At 41.5% G+C, this 27,472-nt stretch overlaps 1 protein-coding gene across 2 annotated transcripts in view; it reads right to left on the bottom strand.

Moving 5' to 3' along the window:
* The window catches only part of zdhhc8b (zDHHC palmitoyltransferase 8b), a 68,582-nt gene that overhangs the window by 37,899 nt on the left and 3,211 nt on the right, over nt 1–27,472 (bottom strand). The window contains exons 1-2 of one of the 2 annotated variants that reach the window (XM_005473041.4): nt 26,075–26,128; nt 25,497–25,579 (exon numbers count right to left, since the gene is read on the bottom strand). The exons of the other annotated variant lie outside the window; for it this stretch is intronic. Of the exons in view, the coding sequence (XP_005473098.1) occupies nt 25,497–25,579; nt 26,075–26,113 (122 nt within the window). The 5' untranslated portion in view covers nt 26,114–26,128. Of the gene's footprint in view, nt 1–25,496; nt 25,580–26,074; nt 26,129–27,472 lie in introns of those variants that run through there. 2 annotated transcript variants of the gene reach the window in all.

The raw sequence follows: 27,472 nt of genomic DNA, 5'->3' as shown, positions 1-27,472 counted from the left end.
GGTATCCGAGCATGGGACAGTGTTCCTGGCTTACTTTGAAGCCCTTGTTTTTCCTTTCACTCTGATGACTTGGTTTTGACTAACATGGGATTTTAAAGCCAGTGACAGCTTTCTTCTTTTTGGACAGACTTTTAAATTATCGCCATTTCCAGCAAACTTTATATTCCTGCTCTCAAATTAAACACTGAATACTGAAGCTATGCAGAAACAAGAATAAGCAGTCTTACAAGGTTACAAGAGTCTGTATGATACTAATGAGCTTTATTGTAAATATCTACTATGACCACCTTTATGTCTAAAAACAGCCTGAAGTCTCTGAGCCAAGCCTTCTTGTAATTTCTGTAAATAGTTTTCAGGAATCCTTTTCCAGGTTTCTTGAAGCACATTCAAATCTCTTCTTGGATGTTGGCTGCCTTTTCTTTCATTTTAAGTCAAGATGATCCAACATTGCTTTAAAAATGTTGAGGTCCAGACTCTGGAAAGGTCAGTCCATGACTGATAGTGTTCCATTGTGTGTTTTTCCATCCAGGTATGCTTTTACCACATTAACAGTGCATTTCAGATCATTGTCACGCTCAAAAATGAAGCCCTTGCCTCTTAGATGCCTTCCAGATGGTATTGCATGTAGGGCTGTTCAATATAACGATATATATCGGATGACGATATAAAAACGTCTATGTTTCATTTTACGCTATCGTTTGTTTCGTGGTGTCGCAAAATAAACTGTTTACGGCAATATTTTTTCATTATTTTGATGGTCACTGTAGTGGCTATATTAATTTCCTAAAGTTCTCTCTTTCTCTTATATTTAATATAACCACACTACAGACGGACAAGCGCTTGTTTTTATGCGTTGTCGTTAGCAACAACGACGGTAACACCATCGCGTGTCCGCTTGTTTATTTTCCACATAAACCTTTCACAATAAAGCTCAAGATCCTGTTGAGACCTCTCAAAATAAACTGAATCACGTAAAAGATGCAGAGTATTTACGGATGAGAAGCAAAAAAGAGCCGTCAGGTGCTAAAAAATAAACCTTAGACTCAAACGTTAGAACAGGCTTTTCCCCGCAGCACGCTGTGTAATAAATACAAAGAAAACGGCGGCCGTTACAACTTATGTCTAAAAATGTATCGTTTCATGCATCAGTTAAAACACTCGACTCCAGGTACGCGACGCCCAGCTGGAAACACTTCACGCAAGTCGAGCTGCCCGAGATTCACAGAATTTACAGAAAATGTTACATTTTTGTGATTTATATCGTTATCGGACGATAGATGTCTTAATATCGGGATATGAGATTTTGGTCATATCGCACAGCCCTAATTGCATGGTAACAAAATCTTATGGTACTTTGCTGCATTATTTTATTCCATTAATTTTGACAAGAATGCAGCTCCAAACTATGCCATAGTCTTCACCATACTTTACAGATGCCTGTAGACACACTGCTGGGTCTCTCTCCTTACCGGCATACATGTTGATGATGATTTGAACCAAAATGATCAACTTTGGATTCATCATTCCAAAAGACCTGTTGCCACTGATTATCAGTCCAGTTCTTGTGTAAGAACTGGACTGGACTTGTGTTTGGCATTCCTCAGCCTTTTCTCCCTGTTTTTTCTTCCTTAAGAATTCCTTCTTGATAGCCCCCATTTCACTGAGACCATTTCTGATGAGGTTACAGCAGACTGATCGACTGAAGCGCCAGATGCATCTCTTAGGTCCTGTGTCAGGTCCTACTTTGTTCCTACTTCTCAGACATTTTCAGATAGTTTGTCATCTGCTATAGATAACTTTTTAGGCCTGCTACTTCTTCTTTTATCCTCCACTTGTCCGGTTTCCTTAAGGACAAACTGTATGCTATGCCAAAATGTGCTAAATCTTTAGCTAAAAGGTTTTTTGGGAATCATCTTATTGGTAGCAAGAAAGTGCCTGAAGATACAATTTAAAATTGGTTCTTTGCTAATTGGCCTGTAGACACAACAATGGTTCAGCAAGTCTCTGTTATATGGTTGAATTATTTGAATTATCAGTTTAAAACAAACAAATAAAACACCATACCTCTAACAACGGCGAGGTAGAAGGACTGGACTGAAAATGAGTCCAATGAAAAAACAAACAAACAAAAAAGAAACAGCTAATGTCCTAAGAAAACGTTTGGCAGACCTTCAAGAAACCTGGAGAACTAGACCACGTAAAAATACAAGACAGTCTGACTCCTTGGAAAAGCAAAAACAAACCCCAACAACAAAGAGGGGTGTCTCGAAACCTTTGCATAGTGCTGCTGATTAAATACCTCTGCATTTGTGTTAATCTTATCTTTGAGATCTTTAATTTGATTTAAGCGTAATTAGTCCAGATTTGTCAAATCCAGTTTGTCCTTCCTTCCAAGCTACGTGTCGGCTTTACTACTCTGTACATGTGCCACTGACCAATACCACAAGGGTGTAACTTGTTGTTTTTAACTTGTTAGCTTGTCAGCCTCTAGCTCTTCTAAGTGATAGTGTTAGAATGAAATTTCACTGGACAGCATTTTGTCAGCAGCCAGTGAGCAGTTTTTAATCTAGCACAGGTTCCTATCTCTTAGTATAAATATTTAGAGATTCGCTCTGTGAAAGTGTGAAGTCATGACACACTCTTATCTATGATTAGTGGTGCAATGTTGATACGCCGTTTTCATGTATCAGCCTGTTGACTAAAAGAAATATTCAAATACAGTATGTCAGAGTAAACACGGGAAAAGTACTGGGAAAAAACCCCCCAACAAAACAGACACTGATGATGTTCTCATACATTATATAAATGAGTAGGTTTACCACTGTGTAACTGTTTCTGTATTTGTGTACTCTGTATGAATATGTACAGATGATTGATGCAGTTAAAAGATGTTCGTTTGCTCACTCAACTCATATCTATTAACAGCAGAAGGAGCAACACAAGACTAAAGGAGCTGGAGTCACTGTAACACCACATTTCCTGAAACTGTGCTCCCCTGTGAATTCAGCCCCTCTCTACAGTTTGCAGGCGGTTTGAAACATCTGAGATTCAGCTGATCTTCCTGCACGGACAACACTTTGTTCCGGTTTGGTTCCACTTGAAACACTTGAGTGCTGCGCTTTTACAGCTTTATCAGTACGGTGGGCAGGATTCATGACGTCCTGCCTAGAGGGCCTGTGCTGAACAGGACACTCATTGTTGACTACCAACATAGGACCTGACGCGATCGGTATACCTCGTGACTCACCATCAGGAGGCTCGGCGTCTGATGTGAAGTGATTACCTGAGGACCAGCCGATGTAACTTTTGCAGATTAATAAACAGCATGTATGTGTGTCTGTTCTCTTAAGAAAGGTTTGTCCTTGCTGTGAACTTGACCCGGTCTGATGCAACAGGATGCAAAAGGCAATTTGTGATCTCACTTTCAAAGACAGTATAATCTTAGGCCAAAGAAGCCACTCGTGACAGAGAGAGCAAATGTTTCCTTCAGTGAATAAAAGCTTCATCTCTGCTCTGTTTGATCTCTGCCACTGCCAAGACTTCAAACTCTCCTTTCCCTGCAGTAACCGAGCCATGACTTCAGCTTTCTTTGCTTTTTTCCCCTTCTTCTAGAAAGCCAAGACATTTTATAATTCACTCTTTTACTTGAAACCACACCACCCCTCTCCATCTCCTTTTTCTATCTCCACCTGTTAAAGCCTTGCGTTCTTGACATATAGGTTCTGCACCTATGTTTTATCTCGGTGAGAGTATCAGCTCACGGCCTGAAATTGCACCGTGAAAACCAAACAGTCGTTCTGACTCAAAGCGCCTCCTTGCTGGCTGAACATGTAAGACTTTCAATTCATTTTCCAGCAGGTTGAAAGAGATTGAATCAGCAGAGGGATCCTTGGAGTGAAAAATTGCTTCCCTGAAGATGACTTAGCTTATGGTTTTACATCGGATGTTGTTGGTTTTTTTGTCTTGTTTTTTTAAACACCGGAAACTTAATAAATATGTAAAGTGTAAAAAAAAAAAAATGACAGCGATTTGATTCTTGTTCTATTTGTGATTGTGGCATATAGCCAATCAGAGCAGAGATTTTACAGTGTCTCTCTTATGGCTTGTTAAGAGAGGTGGCGGCGGCGGTGGTGTGTGTGTTTGGGGTGTTACTGGCACTTCACAGCTCACACACAGAGAAAAGCGTCCCATGATTTGAAGCCTTTGAAACTGAAATATTCTTGATCCGTTTCCGCTACCTGGCCTGACTATAAATAAACACTGCGGAAATAACTTCACGTCCCCACTTTACGGCCAAAAAAAGTTTTAATTAGAGGATAATTTCTCTTGTTTACTGGCCCTGTATCGTCATGTTCAGCAGTTTTTGGGGGTTTCTTTGACAGTTGCTGAGAGGTGGTGGCTCTCAGTCTCATTCAAATCAAATCAAATCAAATCAAATCACCTTTATTGTCACATCACATGTGCAGGTACACTGGTACAGTACATGCGAGTGAAATTCTTGTGTGCAAGCTTCACAAGCAACAGAGTTGTGCAAAATACAATAACGTGCAACAAGCAAAATATAAAAATGGTTAATCTAAAAGTAATAAATATATGTACCATATATAAAGGTATATACATTACTGAATGTGTGTACTAAATATGTTTTTCTACGTGTGTGTGTGTGTGTGTGTGTGTGTGTGAGTGTGTATATACATGTTTTACAAATGAAATAGAGTAAACAATAAAATAAGATATATAAAATATAAAATATACAGAGGTAGGTATGTGCAAAACAGTGGCATTAATGTACAGTATGGAGTGCATAATGTTGAAGTTCCAGTAGTGAGGGTGAGGTGTCTATGATGTGTTCAGCAGTCTGATGGCCTGGTGGAAAAAGCTGTCTCTCAGTCTGCTGGTACGGGACCGGATGCTGCAGAACCTCCTTCCTGATGGAAGTAGTCTGAAGAGTTTATGGCTGGGGTGACTGGAGTCCTTGATGATCCTCCCCGCTTTCCTCAGGCACCGCTTCCTGTAGATGTCTTGGAGGGAGGGAAGCTCACCTCCAATTATCCGTTCAGCACACCGCACTACTCTCTGGAGAGCTTTGCGGTTGTAAGCGGTGGTGTTGCCATACCAGGTGGTGATGCATCCAGTGAGGATGCTCTCAATGGCACAGCGATAGAAGGTCCTGAGGATGCGGGGGCTCATGCCAAATCTTTTCAGTCTCCTGAGAAAGAAGAGGCGCTGCTGTGCCTTCTTCACTGTCTTGTTTATGTGTACTGACCACGTAAGATCCTCAGCCAGATGTACACCAAGGAAGCGGAAGCTGCTCACTCTCTCCACAGCGGCGCCGTTGATGGTGATGGGGGTGTGTACTCCTCTGCACCTCCGGAAGTCCACTATCAGCTCCTTTGTCTTTGCGACGTTGAGGGTGAGATGGTTGTCTTGACACCAGTGGGTCAGGGCGCTGACCTCCTCCCTGTAGGCTGTCTCATCACCGTTGGTGATAAGACCCACCACTGTAGTGTCGTCCGCAAACTTCACAATGATGTTGGAGTTGTTAGTGGCCGTGCAGTCGTAGGTGTAGAGTGAGTACAGGAGAGGGCTCAGTACACACCCCTGTGGAGCACCAGTGTTCAGTGTGATGGGGGATGAGGTGGTGCTGCCCAGTCTGACCACTTGGCGTCATTCTATCACCATTCTATCTGCTGAGAAAAGAAGCAGACGGGTATTAATTGTCCTCTCATCCTATAATGATTAATCACAAAGTGAGAGGCCGGCAAGAATGTCAAAACGCCAAAATCACATATGCATGAAGCTATTTCTAACAGCAGGACTCTGTTTAAAAAGCCTGGTTTTGAGTCCCGTGGCTTTACGGGTTAAATCAGTAATGTAAAGCACTCATTTCTCAGATCCACAGTAAATAGACTAACATCTTGCTCATTGGCCTATTTTAGACTAAGAAGTAGGAAGAGTTCACAGTAAACACACGTATGTGAACCACGGATCCCATTAAAAGCAGCCACTGAAATAGAGGTGTGCCTTTCTCCCTGCAACAAAGCTGCCTTCACTCCTCATAATCTCCCCAGAGTCTGGATTATGAGCAGCATAGGTTTCTTTTGAGCCCCGAATAAAATGAACAGTTCATGAACCTCTTACATCCACACCTATTCACAAGGAGAAGAGAAGAGTGGCTGAGTACAGCCTCCAACTTCCTCCCTGGGTTCAGTGAATGAATGGATGCTCTATTGGGCCTGGATGGTCTGTTGCTTCAACCCACAGTGGAAAATATGACGACCCAGCAGCAGGTAGGAGAAAGAGGCCTTCTGGGACAGCATAGGTGGGAGGTCCAACCACCAATAGGCTATTACCACTTTACACACAGTATGGGTTTGTAAAGCATGACTTGAGTAACTGACACGCACTGACTGTGGGGTTAAGGGTTCAGCTCATCTGAATTTTGGGAGCAGATTAAACTCAAACATTTTGCACAGTGTCTTTCCCACTTAGTTGAAATGTGGTCACCACAACATATTTTACAAGCTTTTACAACAGCATAGTCTACTTCTTAACTTGCCCAGAACTGAAACCCAGCGTGAAAGCAAACAATTTAAAGATCTAACTTTCTGTAGAGAGAACCAAGGACTATGATTTTACACTTTAACCAGCGATAACAGAGCGTTCGGTTTCGTTTGGTTAAGGGAAATAAGTTTTGAGCATTATCCGTTTACAAGCTGGTATCAAAAACTTATTAGGATCACAGAACTTCGTGTACCTCTTTTCAGAGAATGATCCTGAATCTCAGTGGACCTCTGGGAAACATGTTACAGCTTAAACTCGGAAGACAATAACGAATGTTGGGGAATTTTAAAATTACATTTTGGCAAATGCATTACCTCTCTTGCTCTTGCCAGGGACTTCTAGGGTGTGTTTTAAACGCATGATTCATATAACAATGTATATACATGTTTGCTATTAGCCGTTTACTGTTAGCTTGTCACTTCTGCAGCTGTTCTGTCAGGTTGTTGTTTCCCAAAAACACTTCCATTGTGTTTTGTGAGGCTGTTTTTGTATGTTTTGCGTGCCTTTGCAGCATTTTCCTATTTGCTGGTGTTTTCTTAGGTTGCAGTGTGTTTGACCTCCTAGGGCCACCGTACTACGCTAACTTGAGGAAATATGTCTCCTCAACAGAACTGCAACTACAAGCAGACTAAAAACAGAAAGCTTCTAATGCCAACCTTAATCTTTATGATTCTTGATTTATGATTGTGTGGTCTGTGTTCGATTCCCATGAATTCAGACATAAAAAAAAAAATGACACCCATTACTTTGAATAATTCTTAGAAAAAACAAAACAAAAAAACAACCCTGCATTTACTGCATTTACATAGCTGATCAAATACAAAGGTCACATAGATGACAGATAATTGCTTGGTAAGGACTAAACACCCAAGAAGCAACGGGCAATTCACTTCCCTTACTCTATTATGAATGCTGTGTACAACCCACAGAATCAATATGAGGTATTAACATAGTGCTCTTGTAAACAATGCCTGCAGGTAACGAACAGCTCGGCGCTCCGGCACGAGCTGTTTCTCTGATTGCTGGCAGCTTTTAGGAAAACACAAACCGCCTCCTGTTTCATTTTCCTCTTCCACCACTCTTCCTCTCCACCACCCTACACGCTCGTGCTTTAATGCCACACTGGAACAGTTAGGGCTTTACCTCAAATGTGTCACTCCTCTGCAGAGAAATGGCTCTTTGGGCAGAGAGCATCGTGACATTTTGAATGAAGGAATAATAATATGACACATTTTCCAGGGCTACAACAGCCCACAGTCAGAAACTCAGCATCTCTGACAACCAGCAGCACCATTTTTGAGTAATTAATACACAGAGGACAAACGTTTGAGTGTTTAAAAAGTAGGTTAGAAATGTTTTTCATGGAGTGAGCCGTTTTCTTAAAAATACACAGCGGCAGAGTTCCAATTTAGTGCTCCACAATTTCAGCACCAATTCAAGGGTTTTTAACACTGCTGACAAATTAGCAGACAAGGTCACACAGACACATAATAGTTACTGGTAGTTTTATTTGAGATGTCTTATTTTATCTTTGGAAAACAAAACAAAACAGCAACTAGTGGCCAGTTATGTTGCGCTTATTTTTAAAGTTTAGTTTAGCTAGTGACCAGCTAGTCCTGCGGTCAGACAGAATCAAACTCCACTGCTCCAAAGACCGCAGCTGCCGACAACAGTCCCTCATCTGCTTTTGGAGAACAAGTTAGAAATGTGGAGAACCGGTTCATTGGTCTCTATGCTGAAAATCACAGAGGCTACCAGAGCAGAACAAAAGCTACCAGAACCAGCTGCAGTCTGAGATGCTGGAGTCTGAGTCCTTCCACAGGATGACAGACTCACTGGAGAGGAAGCAGATGATATTGCTCCACTGTGAAGGCTATAAGTTATAAATACACACGCATCTACATGTGCACAAATAGAAACAAATAGAAACTAAATCTGTAGGAAACACTTATACATACTTATTAAACTTTGGTACTGAATACGCAAAGGTAAAAAGGGGGAGAACTGACACAAAACTTGTGCTAACAAATCTCAGTTTCACCATTTTATTCTGGTGATGACAACAGCTATATAGTAATGCTGGACCTAGTTGCCCTCCATTAAACTCTAATGGGGTGATTTCAGTCAGGCTCTCTGTTTTTATTTGGATTTTTTTAAAAGTCCATTTTTCACAGATGACCCCACAGTGGAACATTGACCTTAATGGCCGCCAAAAGATAAACAACCTGGAACAATATTTATGTGAATTATTGCATGCCATCTCCCACAGTCATCCATCCGCAGCAAATTACAAGACTGAGATAGTGAAGGCATCGCTGTCTTCTACAACCTCTCTAAAGGTATATAGTCAACTTGTGACTGTTAATGTTTCTTTGCTGAAATCCACATACATTACCATTTGAAAGGTAGTCTGTGTCTCACTGCGAATGTGCAGAAAAAATACACAAAAAAAGAGTTTATAAATATATTTATAGGAACCAAACAGCAGACATTGTTCTATTTTAGTGTAACAATGAACATGCAGTTTAGCAATATGTAACAAAACCCACATTCAGGGGCCTTTGGTGCCCTGAAGCTCCTTTAGACAACAGAATCCCTTGGATGTCATGTTGGAGGTGTGACTCACAGAAAAGTTGGAAATTATAACATTTTCTAGAGTCAGATCATACAGCATGTGTTCTGATAGATTGCTACAACATTTGAAGAGGAAATGAATCACCACATGCTTTTAAATCTTTTCTAAGGAAGTACTACCAGCTGGTGCCAGGGGTTTGCAGACTGGATTGCAGTAGCTATGAGTAACTATGTCTGTGCAGCAAGCTGCTCAACTCTAGTACTACAGTAGTTACTCAAATCAGCCATAATCTGCATAAACAACAAATCACTACAGCAGCACAGGCTGCAACCATTTTAAAGAAAACAAATTTGGTGGTTATGTCTTAAACTTAACCACTTTGTCTTTCTCCCCTAACCCCCAACTGGTCACTGCAGATGGCTGCCCCTCCCTAAACTTGGTTACTCTGGAGGTTTGATCCTGTTAAAAAGGTGTTTTGATTGTTTTTTATTTCCACTGTTGCCAAGTGTTTTTTCTCATTGGGGCCACATCATTGTTGGGGAGTTCTCTGTTATTGTAAGGTCCCAATATAAAGTCCTTGAGATGACTATTGTTATAATTTGGTACAATATAAATAAAGCTGAATTAAACTGAAATATAATATAGCTGTTTTAACAGCTATATTATATGTCATTAAACAATGGATACAATTTCTTCTTCTCACACTCTGCATGGCAACAACAAGGTAAAACTGAACTCCACTCGCAATGCTGCAGACTAACTTTAGGCGGGTTTATCTTGCAGCGCTTTCACGCTGCCGTAGATGGTGTTTCCATTATTCCTGGAGTCACCCATCCTAAATTTGTACACCTTTCTAATGCAGGCACTTTGGATAAAAGCAGCACATTAATGCTCTGGGAGAGTGCCTACATATTTGGCATGGGTGGCTCCAGAAATGTGTGGGTTTTTAAAAAAAAAAAAAAACATCCATTAAATAGCAGATAAAAAAAAAAATAAAGCAGCAGAATGCGCTGATACAATGGGCAGAAAGAGTAGCGTAATCACTTAGCTGGGATTATGTGGAGTCAAGCATCCCATCCTGCAGGGATTAGTCATGGAAAACTAGGCCTTGCATTCACTCTCACCTTGCCATGACATCACACTTTGTTACAGCTGTGACAGGTCACACTTCACACTCACACACCCGCGGTTCCATCGCCAAAAAAACCCACTAACAAGCTAAAGCCTCGGTTAAGCACCTTGCCCCCGGCGTGCCCCGGCATTGTGCGTGAACAGCTTGTTGTGTAAACTCCTGTTTGTTCTGTCTATTCAAGCTGTTAGGCGTCACAGGAGAAAATGTCAGCGCATTTTTGTGTTTAACTGGCTATATTTGGAGTTCGGCACAAAGCGAGGAGTACGCTGTGATTCTTCGTAACACTGAGTCAGCTTCTCTGCCAGTTTCAAAGCTCACCTTTGCCCTGTGGGGTCAATCTAATAAAAGACACACATGCCTCATGCCAACATCACTATACAGGGGATGTGTCACCGTTTCTAGCCTACTGTTATGGAGTTTTCAAATGGAAATCTGCTCCCTAAACAAGTTTTTTTTCTTAGCTTGACTTTAAAGAACGCAGCTGGTTGTTCCATACCCCATGTGTCTTTGCGCCACTAGACTCAACATAAATACAGATCATATAGGAATTGGAAGGATCCAACAACTGGCAGGAACTTGCCTTTGACAAACTTTATTTTATGCTGCAAACATGCCATTAATTTCTCTTCTTGGCTGTTACTGGAGCGCATATTGCATGGCTTCAGAGCACATCTGAGTGTTTCAGAAGCATTTAGTCTGCGAAAGGTCTTTGATTTTAAATATGGACTTCCTGGTCTCCTCATCTGCTCTGTGCAGCTTAACGTAGCTTCTGTCAACAGCAGTCTGGTCACGTAGTTTTAGGGACGCAGAGCAGATTCCTGCTTCTGAGACAAGGCATCAGATAGTTCCAGTTGCAGCCTTTAATGCAACACGTGCCAACAGTGGGATTCAGACAATCCACTGTGTTTCGAATCAGCACCGACAGAGTAAGAACCATATTCGGATGAGACGGGCTGGAGGAGTCCACACGTGGTTAAAAACAGTTTTTTTCAAAACACACTATATTAGAAAGTTACATTACAAATGAGAAACTGGGGCAGGGGGCATCAACAGCCCCCCCCTGTCCGCACATCTGGCTCTTTTTACTTTTACATCTGGTTGGATAACAGCCAACATTTTGATGTCAACTCCAAAACTGTGAAGTATGTTAGAGAGAAGATCAAAATAATAAACTCGGTGCAAACAAAGACAGACACACAAACACTGGTCAAAGTAGTTAAAACTGCCTCTGTTGTAGTTCCTGCTAAAGTAGGAACACACACACACACACACACACACACACACACACAGGAAGACTCACAAGATGATAACAATACTTTCACTGTCACCTGCAGTTACAAACTGTTCTAATTTTTACAAAAGGCAGCACTTCACTAATGGCAATCAATTAGCTGTTTCAGTAGCAACAGTCATTAAAATGCAACATTACCAGGCTCCGCTAAAGACACAGTAAGTGTTTTGAAACCAATCCAATACCATAATTTTAAATGAGGTTAGTGTGGAGCTTTGAAAATAAAAGCTATTATGCAACAGAAATAAGCATTCCTACCTAATACCTCCTGTAATGTTTGATCTTTTTTTTTTTTGAACACGGGAAACAGCAAATGTCTCTTTGTGCGTTTGTTTACGGTGTGCAAGCTGTTACGTAATTCGTTAAACCCCTATCAGCAAACCTAATTTCCTGCCAATGACGCCAAATATTTGAACTGCTGTCTTGTGCCCGCTAGCAGGAATGAAATGTTTTGTGGCTCTGGAGCCATATTATTTTATTCATGCAGTGAAGTACGGGACAAAATGTTACAACAGCATACCACATTTATTATTAAACCCTGCTTTGCAAACTGGTGTCTAGTTTCTCCAGCTGCCACTGTAAACTCTCGTTATACATGATAATCAGCCACTGCCAACTGTGTGTGTGTAAATTTATAAGCTTCACTTGGGGCAGTGCTGTGTAGGGGTGTTGGATCAGAAGTTATCCTGTGTAGATAAATATAGCTTTATATCTGGCAACACGGAGAAATGTGCTGCATCCAACCTACACCCCTGTCCCCCTTTACAAGGGTGTAGGTTGGATGTGTGGCACACATAGTGCAATAGCCTCAATAGCAGTCCCTGGAATGGGGGACGAGCCTCCAGCCTCCAGCACAGACCCAATCCTCATCTCCTGAGTCAGTATCCGGTGTTGGGGCAGGGCCTTTGCCAGCTGGGCCTTCATGTAAACCTCATTAGGCCTGGCATCAAAGGAACTGGCAGTACCCAAGCAAGAGAGCTCCTCTAAGACACTCAATTTCCTGTAAAACGCAGCAGGTGTAACAGGAGAAAAGCAGACTGGTCTGTATTACAGGCTGACGAGGAAGCCGGTGATATTCAGATTGATTTAACCTGTTCTGTGTCATAGAAATGTCTTCATTTGCCAGAATACTCCTGAATCAACAGCTGGTACTTTCAATATTTTCCATCAAAGATATATGGATTAACAGTCTGGTACAAACAATGAGCCAACCTGGGGGAAGGGGGTCGTTCAGTAACCTCTCCACTTCTTTCACACAGGCTGTGATGATCTCAACATTCATTGCTAGAAGTCACCACACGGTATCACCGCAGTAATCGCTCTGAAAGGAATAAGATCCCATTTCCTGTGATCTTTGTGGAAAAACCCTACAAGTCTACCATACCAGATAAGCAGTATTTTATAGCAAAGCTTGTGTAGACAAAGATTTTATAGCTTATAACTATGCGCCACAAAGCTCCAGTGATGTTCAAAATGTGCTAAAAACACAACAGTGAGGCACACGGTTGGACCAGCGCTCACGGCACTTCTTCAAGGAGAACTAGAAATCTAGTTTATATCGAGTCAGCTGCCAAAATGCTGCTCTAATGCTGCAAATACATAAAAGATTTAATGTGAATTAACCCGAGATTCTAGCAGATGTCCTGTTATTACTCTGGTTTGAGTAAACTGTGCAAAGTTTAACACTGCTTTACATGAAACTGTGCTACAGCATTGTGGTTCCATAACATCTTTAAGATGAGCAATTTTAAATGTAAATCTTGCTAGACTAGGACTCACAGTAGCCTTTGCTAGAAACATGGAAATGCACACTCACACAGACATTCGTATCCTAATACAGTCAGATCAACTTATTATGTTAATTTGGCTGAGACCAATTTGACCTCAGCCCACATTAAAAGATCACCGTGTGAATGTGAGCACATGCAGCTCTGAGAGCAAAGAGAGGCAGCCCTGATGCACAGGAGTCATCAGCAGAGTCACTTCCCTGTGCAAGTCCCAACCCATCTGTTTCATTCATACCCAGTGGAGGAAGGTCACAGCCTCAGCTGATGATCACCGGTTGCTCAAACCTTATGCAAGCAAACAGGCTAAATCTAACAGCTCGTGATATCCCCTCAAAGTAAACGCCCACGTCGAGAGGCCGAAGAGTTCCGAGATTTATTAATGTTTGCACTTCCCTGTACTTGATGATGCATTTTGTCTGAGAGGGGGAAGAAAAGATAAAAAAGTTCAGCAGAGCTGTTTGCTCTGGCTCTTGAGTTTGTACACATGGAAGTGTGATAAAAATGTCCTCCTGGATATGGCTTGAAGATAAGGGCTGGCAGCTGGCCAGCTCAGTCAGAGCACAAAATGCTTGTGGGGTTTTTTTCCAGTCTCACAGCCAAGATAAACTCCTAAATGGTACCAGCAAGCAACAATTACAGAAAAGCAAAGCCGTTTCTGTTTTGTTTGTTTGTTTATTCATGATGTTGTGTAGAAAGACAAAAAAATTAAAAAAAACTGAGACGGCACACGGAAATGGGAAATGACAAGAAACTATAACTGCTGATTGACAACTACCTGCCTATTAGCTGTGCTACTCGTGTCAATGAAGGAGCACTGTGCTCCAGTTACGTTGGGAAGTTAAAAATAGGCCTCGCTCAGTCACCACTTAGCCTGGCAATGTGGAGAACAGATTGTAAATGAGCGCAGTGAAGTGTTTGAATGGCAGCCCTTGTCGCTGGCTCTGCAAGCTTTGACGCACACACTGAATGTAAAGCAGTAACGCACACAAGCAACGGCTGAGCAGTAAACACGCTTGTCATGGATGAAGGGTCTGTACGCAGGCCAGATGAGGACAAGAGGTGCCCTGTTGTCCTGTGTGGTTACACTTTATTATTACATTAATATTACGGCCTCTAAACTTCAAAATCAGAGCTACAACTTTACCTCTGCTCTTCCCTTTGGGGGCACATCATACAGACTAGAACATTTATCAGTGTGTGACAGCAGCTGAACAGCAGCAGGGACAAAAAAACGGTTACAGAGTGAGGAAGTGTCTGACACAGTGGGGTGAACTGGTTATTCTGGGCTGTAGGTAATGTTACAAGTAAGCAGTGCAAACAACTGCATGTCTTTTACAGTAGACCCTGCACGGCTATTCTGCTATTCTGTTCGCAAAGTAAGGAAGTAAATGGGAGCAAAAGCTCAATACGATGCCATTTTTTGCCTCCAACTGTGGCACACATGAAGCTCCACCCCTTGTGAAATGATTAGGTCATGTCACTGCCGTCATAAACTTTCTCCACTGTGTAGTCTATAGAATATAATTAGCTTCAGCTTCATGCATAACCCATTAGAAGCAAGATCAATACTCTTGCTCATTCTGCCCAGTGCTTCATTAAGCATACCGCGAGGCATGATTTCAACGGGGCTTGAAAAATGTGTTGGCAGGACCAGCAAAGCTCTCCCCTCCCAGTCAGCACCGCACGTCTGCTTTAACACACAGCCCTGCTTTTTCAGAGGTAAACAGGAGCGTACGACCAACCCCGCGGGCCACAGAGACACGATTATATTAATGAGACACATAAAAGTGTCGACAGTCACATATAATAAGTCGTAATTTTTCCTGCAGGCTTGCTTAATGTTCCTGCTAATCATAGTTATTTGGGAGGGCACTTAATAGTTCCCAAATGATGTAGAGAGGAAAAGCACCATATTGGAGGTGGACGGATAAATCCAAATATTGACAGCATAGATACCAGTGCTGGTATTGGATTGATCCTATTGGTCGATCCAATACCAGCGTATGTAGCCTGCTAAATTGTGTTGAATAAATCATTTTTTGGCAATAAAAAAAAAATACACGAAAAGCTGAAAGGTCTGTTTTGTTAAGTCACAGTGATGATTCATCTCATAAGCAATAATATATGTATATAGCATTTGTATTTCCATTTTATTCTATTGTATATATTGTTCTATTCTATTTTATTCTATTGTATATGGTATTTTATTTTATTGTATTTTATTGCTTTCCAGTGTTTTCTAATTTCTGCTACATAACTTTGCACTTTGCTGTAACAAAACAAATTTCCCACCTGTGGGACTAATAAAGGTCATCTTATCTTATCTTATAACACACCGCTCCCCCATGTAAGCTGCCATTAGAGGTTAAAAATATTGGTATTGGTATCCACAATACTGGCCCTTTGTATCAGCTCAAAACCAAAATCAGCACTACCATGTGTGTTTTTTGTCATGTGCACACAAGGCGCGAGGTTGTGGCATCAAGATGCTTTGACTCTCATTGCAGGCTTCACAAATGTCCACATATGGTGCTGATATCTGTGAACTGTAATGCCAAGCAGTATGCACACTTTCACATTATACTGTGTAGTCCATGATTGTCACACAAGCAGGCTTTGTGTGCAAATATGCAGCTAGCATTATCTTTCCGTTTAACAGTGTTTAAATATGTTTAATTTTTTGGTTGTACATGCAATGCTTTGTTTTAGTGGGTCATCTACTGCACATATAGGCGTCCTTCATGCTTGTTACGGTAATGAAAGAAGCTGTTGTGAGGTTTGACAGACTGCAGACAATGGCAGCAGACCTGTTTGTTAATGTGTACCGGACTAGCATAATGACAGACTCCTGAAACCATGAGACAGGTGCTCAGATTTGTATTAGCAATGGTCTAAAAATATCACTTTGTGGGACTCTATAGTGTAAGCAGAAGGCTGATGCACAGAAGCTGGTTGGGTTTTTTTTGTTTTCCTCTTTAGTTCAGCTCTGCATATCTGTGTCCTCTCATTCCAGCTGTCACCACACCTCAGCCCATGTCACATGAAGATGGATTCCCGGGCAGCTGTTGTCACACTCCCTGTCACCCCACCTGCTGAGAGGAAAACCTTTCTTTCCAGCCACTACAGACGCAATGGCAACTCTTGGCCCATCACTATCCGAGCTGAACCGCCGTATTTCCAAGGGTGAAACCTGACATCTGAGCTACGTTTGCATGCTTACTTAGGGAGGTGTGTGGGGGTTAAGACAGCTGTACTACTGCTGTTTCTGCACTAACCCAAACAATTGTTCATGCTGCTGGTGTTTCTTTTAGACAGGTGTAGTTTGTGACTGTGAGTTCCACTCCTCCTCCTCCTCCTCCTCCGTTCTGGGGTAGCTATTCATTTGGGCTTTCAATCCAATCTGTCACAACATTGTGGATGGCATTTATGGCTCCCTGGTTGGTCATCTCTCTGTTTACTGTGCTCAGACTTCTAAAACATACTCAAAAACAGGGCCAGGAGTAACCATTTCAAGCCAAACGCACTGCGCTAAGAAGGACTCAGAAGTGAGAAACATGCAAGAAATGTGAATACATATGGATAATAAAACGAGAGGAATAAAAAACAAAAAAACAAAATGAAACACTGCATTTCAAGAAATACGTATGCAATAGAAGCTCTCCTTTAAAAAAAAAGCCACGAAAACTTTGTTCGGAGAGTAAAATGCGACAGACATCTCGAGGGAAGAACTGAAAGTCACTAATAACATTCTGCACACACTCTCAGGGGGAGCTTCTCAATTTGCAGCACCCAGCATATTAGTGCAGGCAGGAATATGCTTATAGGGACGAGAAAACGCCGGGGCCTGTCACAGATAAGCTCTGCAACCCTGAATGATTTCATTAACATGGAGCAAGACAGATATGGCAGGCGGACTAAACCCACAGGCACATATCGCAGGGACTGTAACCTGCCACACAGAGATGACAAAAATACGTGCATCCCCTCAGAAAGGCGGCGTCTCCACAAACCAAAAGCGGACATTCAGTCGTGGCGTCATGTTTGGGGGGGAGTGAAAGACATGGAGAAACTTGTGAAAGATGTTTATGGCGCACTCGGGACTGTGAAACTGACTTCGCTCGAACCACGGCAAAGACTTTAGGTGGGTAAAATGTTTGAGAGGCCAATATACAAAAAAAAAAAAAAAAAAAGCACACTTGCACTGGACATTATTGTCACAAAACACACGGTGGTCGAGGATATGCAGGATCAGAATGTGAATTGAATTAAGGAGAGCAGTGCGTACAGAGCTGAGTACGGCCTCGTACAAAGATCGATAAAACACACTAATTGATATTCACAGATTATGCCTGTCTGATATTCAGTGATGCTAAAAGCCGGCGTCCTCGTGAGAATAATGCAAAGAGACACGTTATAACTGCTGAATTATTGAACTTCTGTGGTGAAACTGGTACAGAAGTATTTTAATTGCACATAGAGTGAGAAGCAGAGAGAATACTTCACTTTGGTCAAATTGGCTCCACACTGACAGATGCTGTAACTCGCACAGTACACAGCTGGATCCCTCACTGGTAAGGATTTACCCCCAGGGCCATATTCAGAGAAAATATCTCTAGCTGTTAGCCAGTCTCTGTGTGTTATAAGACAGATTCAAACAGAAATGTTTTCATACATAACAATAGAAGAAAATCATCCTATCATCTTGCGGGGTGCGGCCAAATTAAAGCAGGCGATCAGGAACATGAACTGTAGTAAAGAGGCTCTCCTGTGCCCCGATTTTCTCCGTGTAGATTTGAATCCTCTCTGTGTTCTGGGAGACTAATACCAACATCAATTAAACACAGTTTTGTTTTGTTGTTTTAATCCTTCCTGATAAAGTTCTCAGTGTACGCTCGGGTCAGCAGAGAAATGTAGCCACAGTTATAAAAGTGCAAAAATATCAGTCTTAGACTGCAGAGGCAAAGCAGGAGATAAACAGAAGGGACAAATTCTCTAGAAGTGGATCAATGAACTCACTACACACAATAGGGCAGCTGACTGTGAGCGCACAATGTGCTCAATTTTCAAGTGAGGTCATGCTTTAAAACTAGCTGCATGAGCTGATAAATGACATCTTTTTAGTTGAGACATGAGAGACATGAGGGGTACTTCCCACAACATGACCTGCACAGGCCCGTCCGCTCTGTCCTCCTCAGTCATGCTGGTTACCATCATTGCTGCAGACCAACATAATGCTAATGCTAATGGAGGCATAGCTCAAACTTTTATCCAGAGCACATGGGGTCTGCTCCTGTTTGGGACGATGACTTCTTCAATTTAGTTTGTTTTAAGGTACAAAACCATCTGGTAAAATTAGAAAAAGATCAGTTTTAGCCAGAGGGCTTAAATACACCCTTTCACAATGTTTAGCTGTTATTTTCTAGAGTTATGAGTCTCAGCCAACATGATATGTGATTAATTGTATGAAAAGGCAAGCAAGTATTCAAGAACATGAATTGCAAATGAAAAACCAGCACATATTTAGATACATACTAGTGCTGTCAGCGTTAATCCCATTAAAATGACGTTAACGCGTTAGCTCGTTAACGCCGTGCAGCCCCACGCAACTCGCTAACGAAGATTTGCCGCGTTAATGCGGTTATGGCGTTAACGTCATTTTAACGAGATTAACGCTGAAAGCACTAATACATACATATTTAGATAGATGCGCTTTTTCATATTTAATCACCAATTTGAATTTTTTTTTTTATTTGAAACTTTTAATAAAAAAATATTCTTAATGTAAGTAATAAGGTGGGAATGTTTTGTGGTTAGATAAGAACCACAGAAATGAAGGCATTACTTTAAATACATACATTTTGATCAACAAGGACGAGCTTTAAGGGTTTCAATCAGTGCAAGCAGAAAAACATTTAAACCGAGAGGACCACACGTGTCAGTCTAGACATGGCAATCAGCCCCGGCCCTTGATTGAAGGACGGCCTTCCTGTCAACGGGAACACTTTTTAAACAATTTAAAGGATTAGCCGGATTTGGACAAGTGGCTAATAGTTCTACAGCAGTTTAATCGGGACTTCAGCAATTATTCACACTGCTAGGAATGCACACGGTGGTAGTAGCGATGGGGGCAGGGTTGGGCGCAACATACTTTGAGAGCAACAAAGTCTGTTGTTTACGTCAGCTCTGATCACACGCTTTGAGGCTGCTGAACTAAGTGCAGCCAGGTCACGGAATTAGATCCCTGCCACGCGCAGGTCAGATTAAAACTCCAAGTAAGATCCTAATTTGAAGTAAAATGCCTCCAAGTGCCGACATCAAAGTTGCACATTAATTCATTTGGCTTGCTCTGTTGACATTAATGGTTTTACCAAATAGATCAGGCTCAGGGATCCGCCCCCCACCCCTCCCCTCTCAAGTTGGATCACTTTGACACCCTGCAAGACAAGAGGCAAAAGAAAGAGAAAATGTCCTACACCCTGAAAGAAAGTCCCACTATCCCAAGTTACCGTTTCTCGCTGCTGTTCTCAAAATCTTTCTAACACAGCATATTTATAATGCTGTTTACAATGATAGCAGTGGCAGATATACCACTAGAAAGTCTTAGAGAGTGAGTATATCCTCAAAATAAGTTTTAAAAATGCACAGAACAGCTCACAGAGAGGCTCCGGCACCGACACAAGTACCAAAACCTGCAGATACAAAACAGATGATCCACTTTGCTGTTCTGAATGGGGAGTGCTTACTGCTCAATAATGACATCAAGTGCCCTGCTAAACCCACTGTTATGATGTCGTAATGTTAAAAAAAAAAAAAAAGATGACACACTGAAGTTTCTCCGGTCTGTACCACTGAACTCCACCAAAACAAGATGAGTGAGAAGTAAAATATTTTCTGTGCACAGACGCTGAGTCAAACTTCCTGCCCTTGTTTTTTGGTTGAAAGAGCTATGACTGCATCAGCTGTGCATGTACAAGACAGAAAAAAATGCAGACTTTTCTCCAGAATTGTTCCAAAGAAAACAAACCAGCAGAGGAAATCCACAGCTCTGAGCTGGCCCACTGTTCAACACTGGACAGTTGTGCGCACCGTCTCTGTCACAAATATGTCAACAACTTCCTTTCGTGAGATCAAGAGCATTAATTCTATTCACTTTTTTGATTTTCTGTCACGTTGTGTACTAAAAATAGTAGAAGTGCATCAGTGGGTTTCTTTATTGTTTTCAGAAACAGTAGCTATAACAGTATATAGCTATATAACAATAGCTATAAAAAAAAAAAAAAGCATAAGTCGACTGCACAGTCTCTGACCTGTAAAAACGATTCTCCAGGTTTAAACTGTGATAATATGTAATAGCATAAAAAACAAGAAAGAAGGACTGTATCTGCCCGTATGTTTGAATGCTAGAAGAACATCATAAAATATGAGAATGTACAAATCAGGTCTTGAGGGGATAACGCTATAAAAGTTAGAAACAAAACTCTATTATGAGATTCATGTTTTTTGCTAGGCTTGTAAATTTTTGTTTACAGGTCTTTCTGAACAAGGACACTTTTATATGCTTGCAAATACATTTTGGCAGGCTGAGGTATGACATGAAATATGAATCGAATGCTACCTGAGTATGAACTGCCCAGAGTGGTGTGAAATAAGAGCATGTGACAGACATGGCAGGATAACGCTGCCTCTGTGGTGAGCTACAAAGGGAATGTACACAAGCTTAACACAGGTGATCATGGCTCAAGACTGACAGAGTCAGAGACAAGAGTGAATGTGTACAAGTGCAAGTTTATGTTAAAACCTGCATTAGATCTAGGAGTACCTTAGTTCAGTCAGGAAGGCAGAAAATTCAAGCTCCAATGCTGCTCAGCTGATCTAAACTGAACTGAAATGCTGCAAACCACTTTGCAACCCACCTCAAGTCTAGCTGCCTCAATGTCATATCAATGTCTAGCTATAGTTCTGTGCTGTGGTCTGGCTGCTGCTCTTCCTGTTTCTGTCTTCCATGTATACACATCCAAGGACGAGGAGGTCAAATTTAAATGATTGCAGGTGGAAAAATAATAATCTTCCTCCGATTTTTTTGTTGTAAAACTGGCTGGCTGTAACAAGAAATCACGCTACACCGACACACTGTCATCTTTTAAGCTGATATGATGGGATACTTGTTCGCAAGCTGCTACAACATTAGGATTTATTTTTCTGTCAACCTTGCACATGCAAATCTAGCATTCAGCGTGCTCCCGACACATTTTTTTTCTCTCGTTACCAGATCCAGAGGTGCTAAAAGCTCGACTGAGTTGGCTGCTCGATGCCACGCAGGCGGTTTACAGCAGCGGGCTTTAAAATGTTTTACTAACAGCTACCCGCTGTGTGTGGAAACAACCCTGACAAGAGCAGTGAGAGTGAACTACACAGCATAACTGTAGTGCAAGAAGCTTATAGTGGGGCTTTTAGAGAAGTGAAAAGTTGAGAGATAATTATCTGTAGATAATCATAAAAGTAACACCTTCCACATTCACATCCTGTCTCCTATTTTAGAATAGTTTCAAATAAGCTATGATAAATTACATCAAACTTCTGCATTAGCTTTAAGTGGATGTGTGGAGTGGTCTTCTACACAGATATACATAGAAATGATATCTGGTCTTTTTGGCTGTGGCAGCTTATTTCAACATATTTAAAAGGTGGCAAAGCGGCATAATAATGGAGCCTATCTGCTGAGCTCCCCAGATGTATTAGATGTGAACAGTTACACACCAGGTGCCTCAGCTCACTACACTTTCTCAGAAAGCTGTTGTGTCTAGGGTGTTAAGATGCAAAGTTCTGTTGTGACTTATTAATAGTCAAGGTCTCTCTCCCTGGCAGAACAACAGGAGGGGAAAACAGGGTGGAGAAACCCGAGGAGGGAGAGGCTGGAGGTCTAAATTGATCCCACATGTTCCCCGAGAGGAGACTTTCCAGGAGGCCTGGGCTTGTTCAGCTGGTGGGAGGGCACAGAAGCACACAGCAAACTCTGAGAGCACCTCAGTGCACTTTCCCGCACTTTTCGCCCACACACTGCTGTGCGCCGAGTCCACATGGATCCATTTAGCTCAACTACGGCATCACAAGGCACAATTTACTTTTTTTGGCTCCACAAAGTTACTGCTTCAGAGAAACCAAAGGCACTTTAAATAGACACGGAGGAAGAAAAAAAAGTCATGAGCTGCGGTGGGAAGCAAGAAGAATCTAAAAAGTTCCATCCAACTATATTGATCTGGAAAACTTAAAGGCACTCGTTTTCATGCTGTGTTACATTTGTCTGATTCAAACAGACTACATGAGAAAATCAAATAAATGCCCACAAGTTCAGAGTTTGGCCTGATTTAAAGAACACAGATTGGAGCTCACCATGTGTTAGGAAATCTAGGAGCATGTTTTTTGTTTTGTTTTTTAAATCGCCTCCCTCTACAGATTAGGGTGCTTAAACTTTTATGGCAAACCAAACCAAAAGCAAAAAGTCAACACAAAGCTTTTAATGAGCTGAATTAAACTGTATTTTGAGTTCTTTAATGCAGTTTAACAAGCTTAAATAAATACACAATAAAACTTAGGGCTGTTCGATATAACGATATATATCGGATGACGATATAAAAACGTCTATGTTTCATTTTACGCTATAGTTTGTTTCGTGGTGTCGCAAAATAAACTGTTTACGGCAATATTTTTTCATCGTTTTGATGGTCACTGTAGTGGCTATATTAATTTCTTAATTTCTCTCTCTCTCTTATATTTAATATAACCACACTACCGACGGACAAGCGCAGGACAATGTTGTGGTTAGCAACAACGACGGTAACACCATCGCGTGTCCGCTTGTTTATGTTCCACATAAACCTTTCACAATAAAGCTCAAGATCCTGTTGAGACTTTTCAAAATAAACTGAATCACGTGAAAGATGCAGAATATTTACGGATGAGAAGCAAAAAAGAGCCGTCAGGTGCTAAAAAATAAACCTTAGACTCAAACGTTAGAACAGGCTTTTCCCCGCAGCACGCCGTGTAATAAATACTCACAAAGAAAACGGCGGCTGTTACAACTTATGTCTAAAAATGTATCGTTTCATGCATCAGTTAAAACACTCGACTCCAGGTACATGACGCGCAGCTGGAAACACTTCATGCAAGTCGAGCTGCCCGAGATTCACAGAATTTACAGAAAATATTACATTTTTGTGATTTATATCGTTATCGGACGATAGATGTCTTAATATCGGGATATGAGATTTTGGTCATATCTCACAGCCCTAATAAAACTTATTGCAAAGTTGGCCCGAATCACAAAAGCCCACCCTCACTCTAAAGCTTAACTTGATCCGTTTGTGTGACGCGCAGTGTGGTCAGTTGCTCAAAGACTCATGGTACAGTGCCCCTAACGAGAAACAACTAACATTACTTTGAGGGGACAACACAGCTGAACATACCTTGGCTTGACAGACATGGCAGATATATGATGTTTCCCTACCACAGAGGAAAGCACTGGTTTATGTTTGTGTGGAGGGAGTGGGGGGTATCTCGGTTGTACAAGATGTTTGCTAATTGTAAGGCAGAACTCCCTCAGTAACTATTAGCATATTCATTCCACGACAAAAGAAACTTGTGAGATGAATACTTTGCAGGGTAGTGCTACAGCTCTCTTCTTGTCCACCTGCACCTTCAGGGTTACATACACTCAGATAAAAATACAAACTGAAAAAACTAAAAATCCAGTTTGATAAAAAGGAGAATTCAGTGCACTTTAATTTTAAAACAGTATACGGAGTTTTCCACTGACAATAAAAACCAGTGCCCACCGTGTTTTAGGTTTTTTTCTTTTTGTCAAACAAACTGGAATGTCACATGAAATAGAAAATCAAGTGTGGTTTTCAACCTTGCTTAGAGCCTGTACTGTGAAAATTGTGCAGTTTTGTGCTTGAGACAAACACAGCTCTACACAACTTGGTGCCGGACTGAGCTGGACTTAAGATTTTTTGACCGTTATGAGATCAAGATGTACATCTGAAAGTCACGTTGATGGTCCCATTATAGTCAGCAGCTGAAAATATTTTCGAGATGGCGTCCAGATTCAGGTGATGGAGTGACAACTGAGCGTCCCGATCGAGCAGAGAAGCACCGGCGGTCCATCAAAACATCAGCGATCCATCCAAGCTCTGCTCGCATTTACGCTCAACACGATGCACACAACTATGCAATAGATCAAAGACGTGACAGGTGCAACAACTGCGCCAAGCTCCATCTCACTTACATTCCTACTGACTTTTTGTATCGGCATAATAACCACGAATAACTGTCTGAAATCAGAAAGCAGTCGTAAAAAAAATAAATTATGTGGGGAAAATTACAAATGCTAATGACGAAGAAAGTAATTGATACTCTGTGGACACCAGCACAGTCTCACTAACCTAAATAACACTTAAAAAACTTTTTTTTTTTTTTTTTTTTTTACAACAAGTACTGTGGAACACCGTTTACATTTTCCCTTGAAACAAACAGCACATTCACCAAAACCAGTATGCCTGTAATGAGCTAATATGAGCCACTGCAGTTTAGTTTCTGCCACATACAGATGAAAATAAATAAATAAATAACAAAGCTGTTGGATTTAAATAGAAATGATCTCAGGCTGAAGCTCCATGACGGCATCAGAGACGCAGCATTTCAAAGGAGTTTTGATTCTTTTCTCTCTTTTTTTTTTCTCCATCATCATGTGGGGGGCATCACACAGGGCCACGGCTGTTTGCAAGTGTAAATACTTCCCAGTGAATACAGTCCTTCACTCTGACTTAAGTGTGGTGTTTCAGGAAACAAAGGGACCATCTTTTGACTTCCATGTGGAGTAGCTGCTGCAGCAGCTTTCAGGGTATGGAGAGCTGCAGAAGAAGGAAACTGGTCAATCTGTAATAATATTCCCGGCTGGGAAAAATGCCGTGTGGTAAACCATAGACCACAATAAGAATGATAGTTAATCACAAGCTACCACACGGACTAAAGACATACTGTTACAAGCTATCAGAGTGTAATGTGAGGAGAGAAGTCTCAGGTCAGTTTTATTTTACTCTTTAAAAATTAATTTAAGTGAAATGTGGCCCCTTCTGTCACCCTAACTACCTTCTGAGAGCGGATGTTACACAGCCCTGCACTGCAGTTGTCAATCTCCAAGCCCTCACTCCAAGGTGCTGATAGATGAGGACCTACAGAGGAAATTACAGTGTTATCTAATCAGACAAAGCTAGCCACACTGAACTGACCTGCTACTGCTTTCATCCTCAGTGTGAAAAAAATAAATAAAATAAAATACAGCAGCTATCTCTACAAACCACGAGACTGCACTGCATGGGTTTTATGTACAGGCCGAGGGGATGTTTAAGCCCTGGTGAGTCTGCACGTCTTGCAGCTGCTTTTAGCGTTGTTAAGATTATCAAAGTTTCATCCTCTGTGTAACACTAGGACAAGATTGCTTCTTATCCAACAGGGCTGAGGGACTGAAACCTAAAGCAGCGATAGCGTGCGAGGACAGAATAGTTCACTGAATACGGGCAGGACCCAGGGGTAGGGTAGGATTTGTAAAGAAGGTGAGCCCTTCCCTGTGAGGTCGGAGCACCCAGCTAAGCTGCAGACAGGAGAAATCAAGAAAGTTTTTTTCAGTAGAAAGTAGCTGAAGATGGATCCTGATGAACTTGACTTACAAGTGGAATTTTTCTACTCCTGTGGCAATCAGGCAACATTTTTGCAAAAGCTCACTGGGTTCAAATGTGCAACCATGTTCTGAAGTATTGCATCAAGGAGGCTTAGCTTCTCTAGTTTTTAAGATTTGATAGATGCTTGTTCATAAGCACAGACATGGAAAGAGCCATTAGGCCAGCGGGTAGTTTCCTTCTTCTGAGAAATGCTCTGCCCTTGAGACAGCTCAAACTTGACAAAGTGTCCTCGATCGTCTATTTAAATAAACAAACTAAACCCAAATCAGTCCCAGCGTCATATGAGCAATATTTAAAGCAGGCCAAGATAGTCTGGCAACCATAGCGAGCATAAACAAGACAAGACCAAGAGTTGATTTAACTACAGTCAAACCCACTTCGCCTCGAACCCACTAACGTCACAACCAAGGAAGGCAAATGAGCTCCAACGAACACGAATACCAAGCGGTGAAACATTAATGATTACATTTTACTGATCCCCTTAACAAAAAGACAGCAGCAACTGAGCAGACAGAAATCACACCCAGGATGAGGAGGAGGATCACTATGGAAACATTCAGTTGTGTTTTCAGTGATTCAGTATTCCACAGAAAAGCTGTGAATAGCATTTAGCTGAAATACCTGATGAAACAGAACCAAAGTTTCCTGAAACTCAGCAGCGATCTTAAATTGGATCCAGTTAGTTGGTTTGAAGCACGCAGCCTATCAATGGGATGATACCAGTCATTTTCACTTCAGTGGTCACTGGGACATTAAACGTGCACGACTCCATAGTGAAGCGGGTTCGCGTCAGAAAGGGCATCAAGTTAAAACTCTCCCACGTCAATCAAGCAAAGCTACCCACTGTGGCGCCCCCTTGTGGTGAGGAAGCAGGCGAAAATAGCTTTTAGAAATGGCTTTAAAAGGCAAACAAATTTGTGGCAAACATGAGGCGTTGCAAGACGTTTCCCTGCAAGTTATAGTTTTACAATGCACGGTCACAGTTTCATAATATCACGAGATGACGGGTGATTAATGCTGATTGGGTCTTTGGGCTGGGGGGTCTTTAGTATTTCTGAATTCTCTCCTAGATCCTTCAAGATTGTTTGAGTGCCACATCTTCTCTTTAAATAATGTCTGTGCCAGTTTAAATTTTTTAAATTGAAGGAACAGACTAACTCCATTGTAGCTGCAAGACACCATGAAATATCAGGTAAATTCAGAAACTCGTATCATGACATGGAAGCTAACCATTAGCACTGTAGAGTGGGCGTGTCCTTAGTTAGACTAATCTCAACTTTGAGGCTGGCTTAATGGTGTGTTCCACATTAATTCAGAAGTCAGGATTTTTGAGTTCCCAGTTGGAATTTTTGTTGGAATGCCCCCTCAACTTGGATTTCTCACTGG

Source organism: Oreochromis niloticus, linkage group LG12, assembly GCF_001858045.2.
Source record: "Oreochromis niloticus isolate F11D_XX linkage group LG12, O_niloticus_UMD_NMBU, whole genome shotgun sequence".
Lineage (NCBI taxonomy): Eukaryota > Metazoa > Chordata > Actinopteri > Cichliformes > Cichlidae > Oreochromis > Oreochromis niloticus.
The sequence above is the reverse complement of the archived record's forward strand: the minus strand, read 5'-3'. Positions and strand labels throughout refer to the sequence as shown.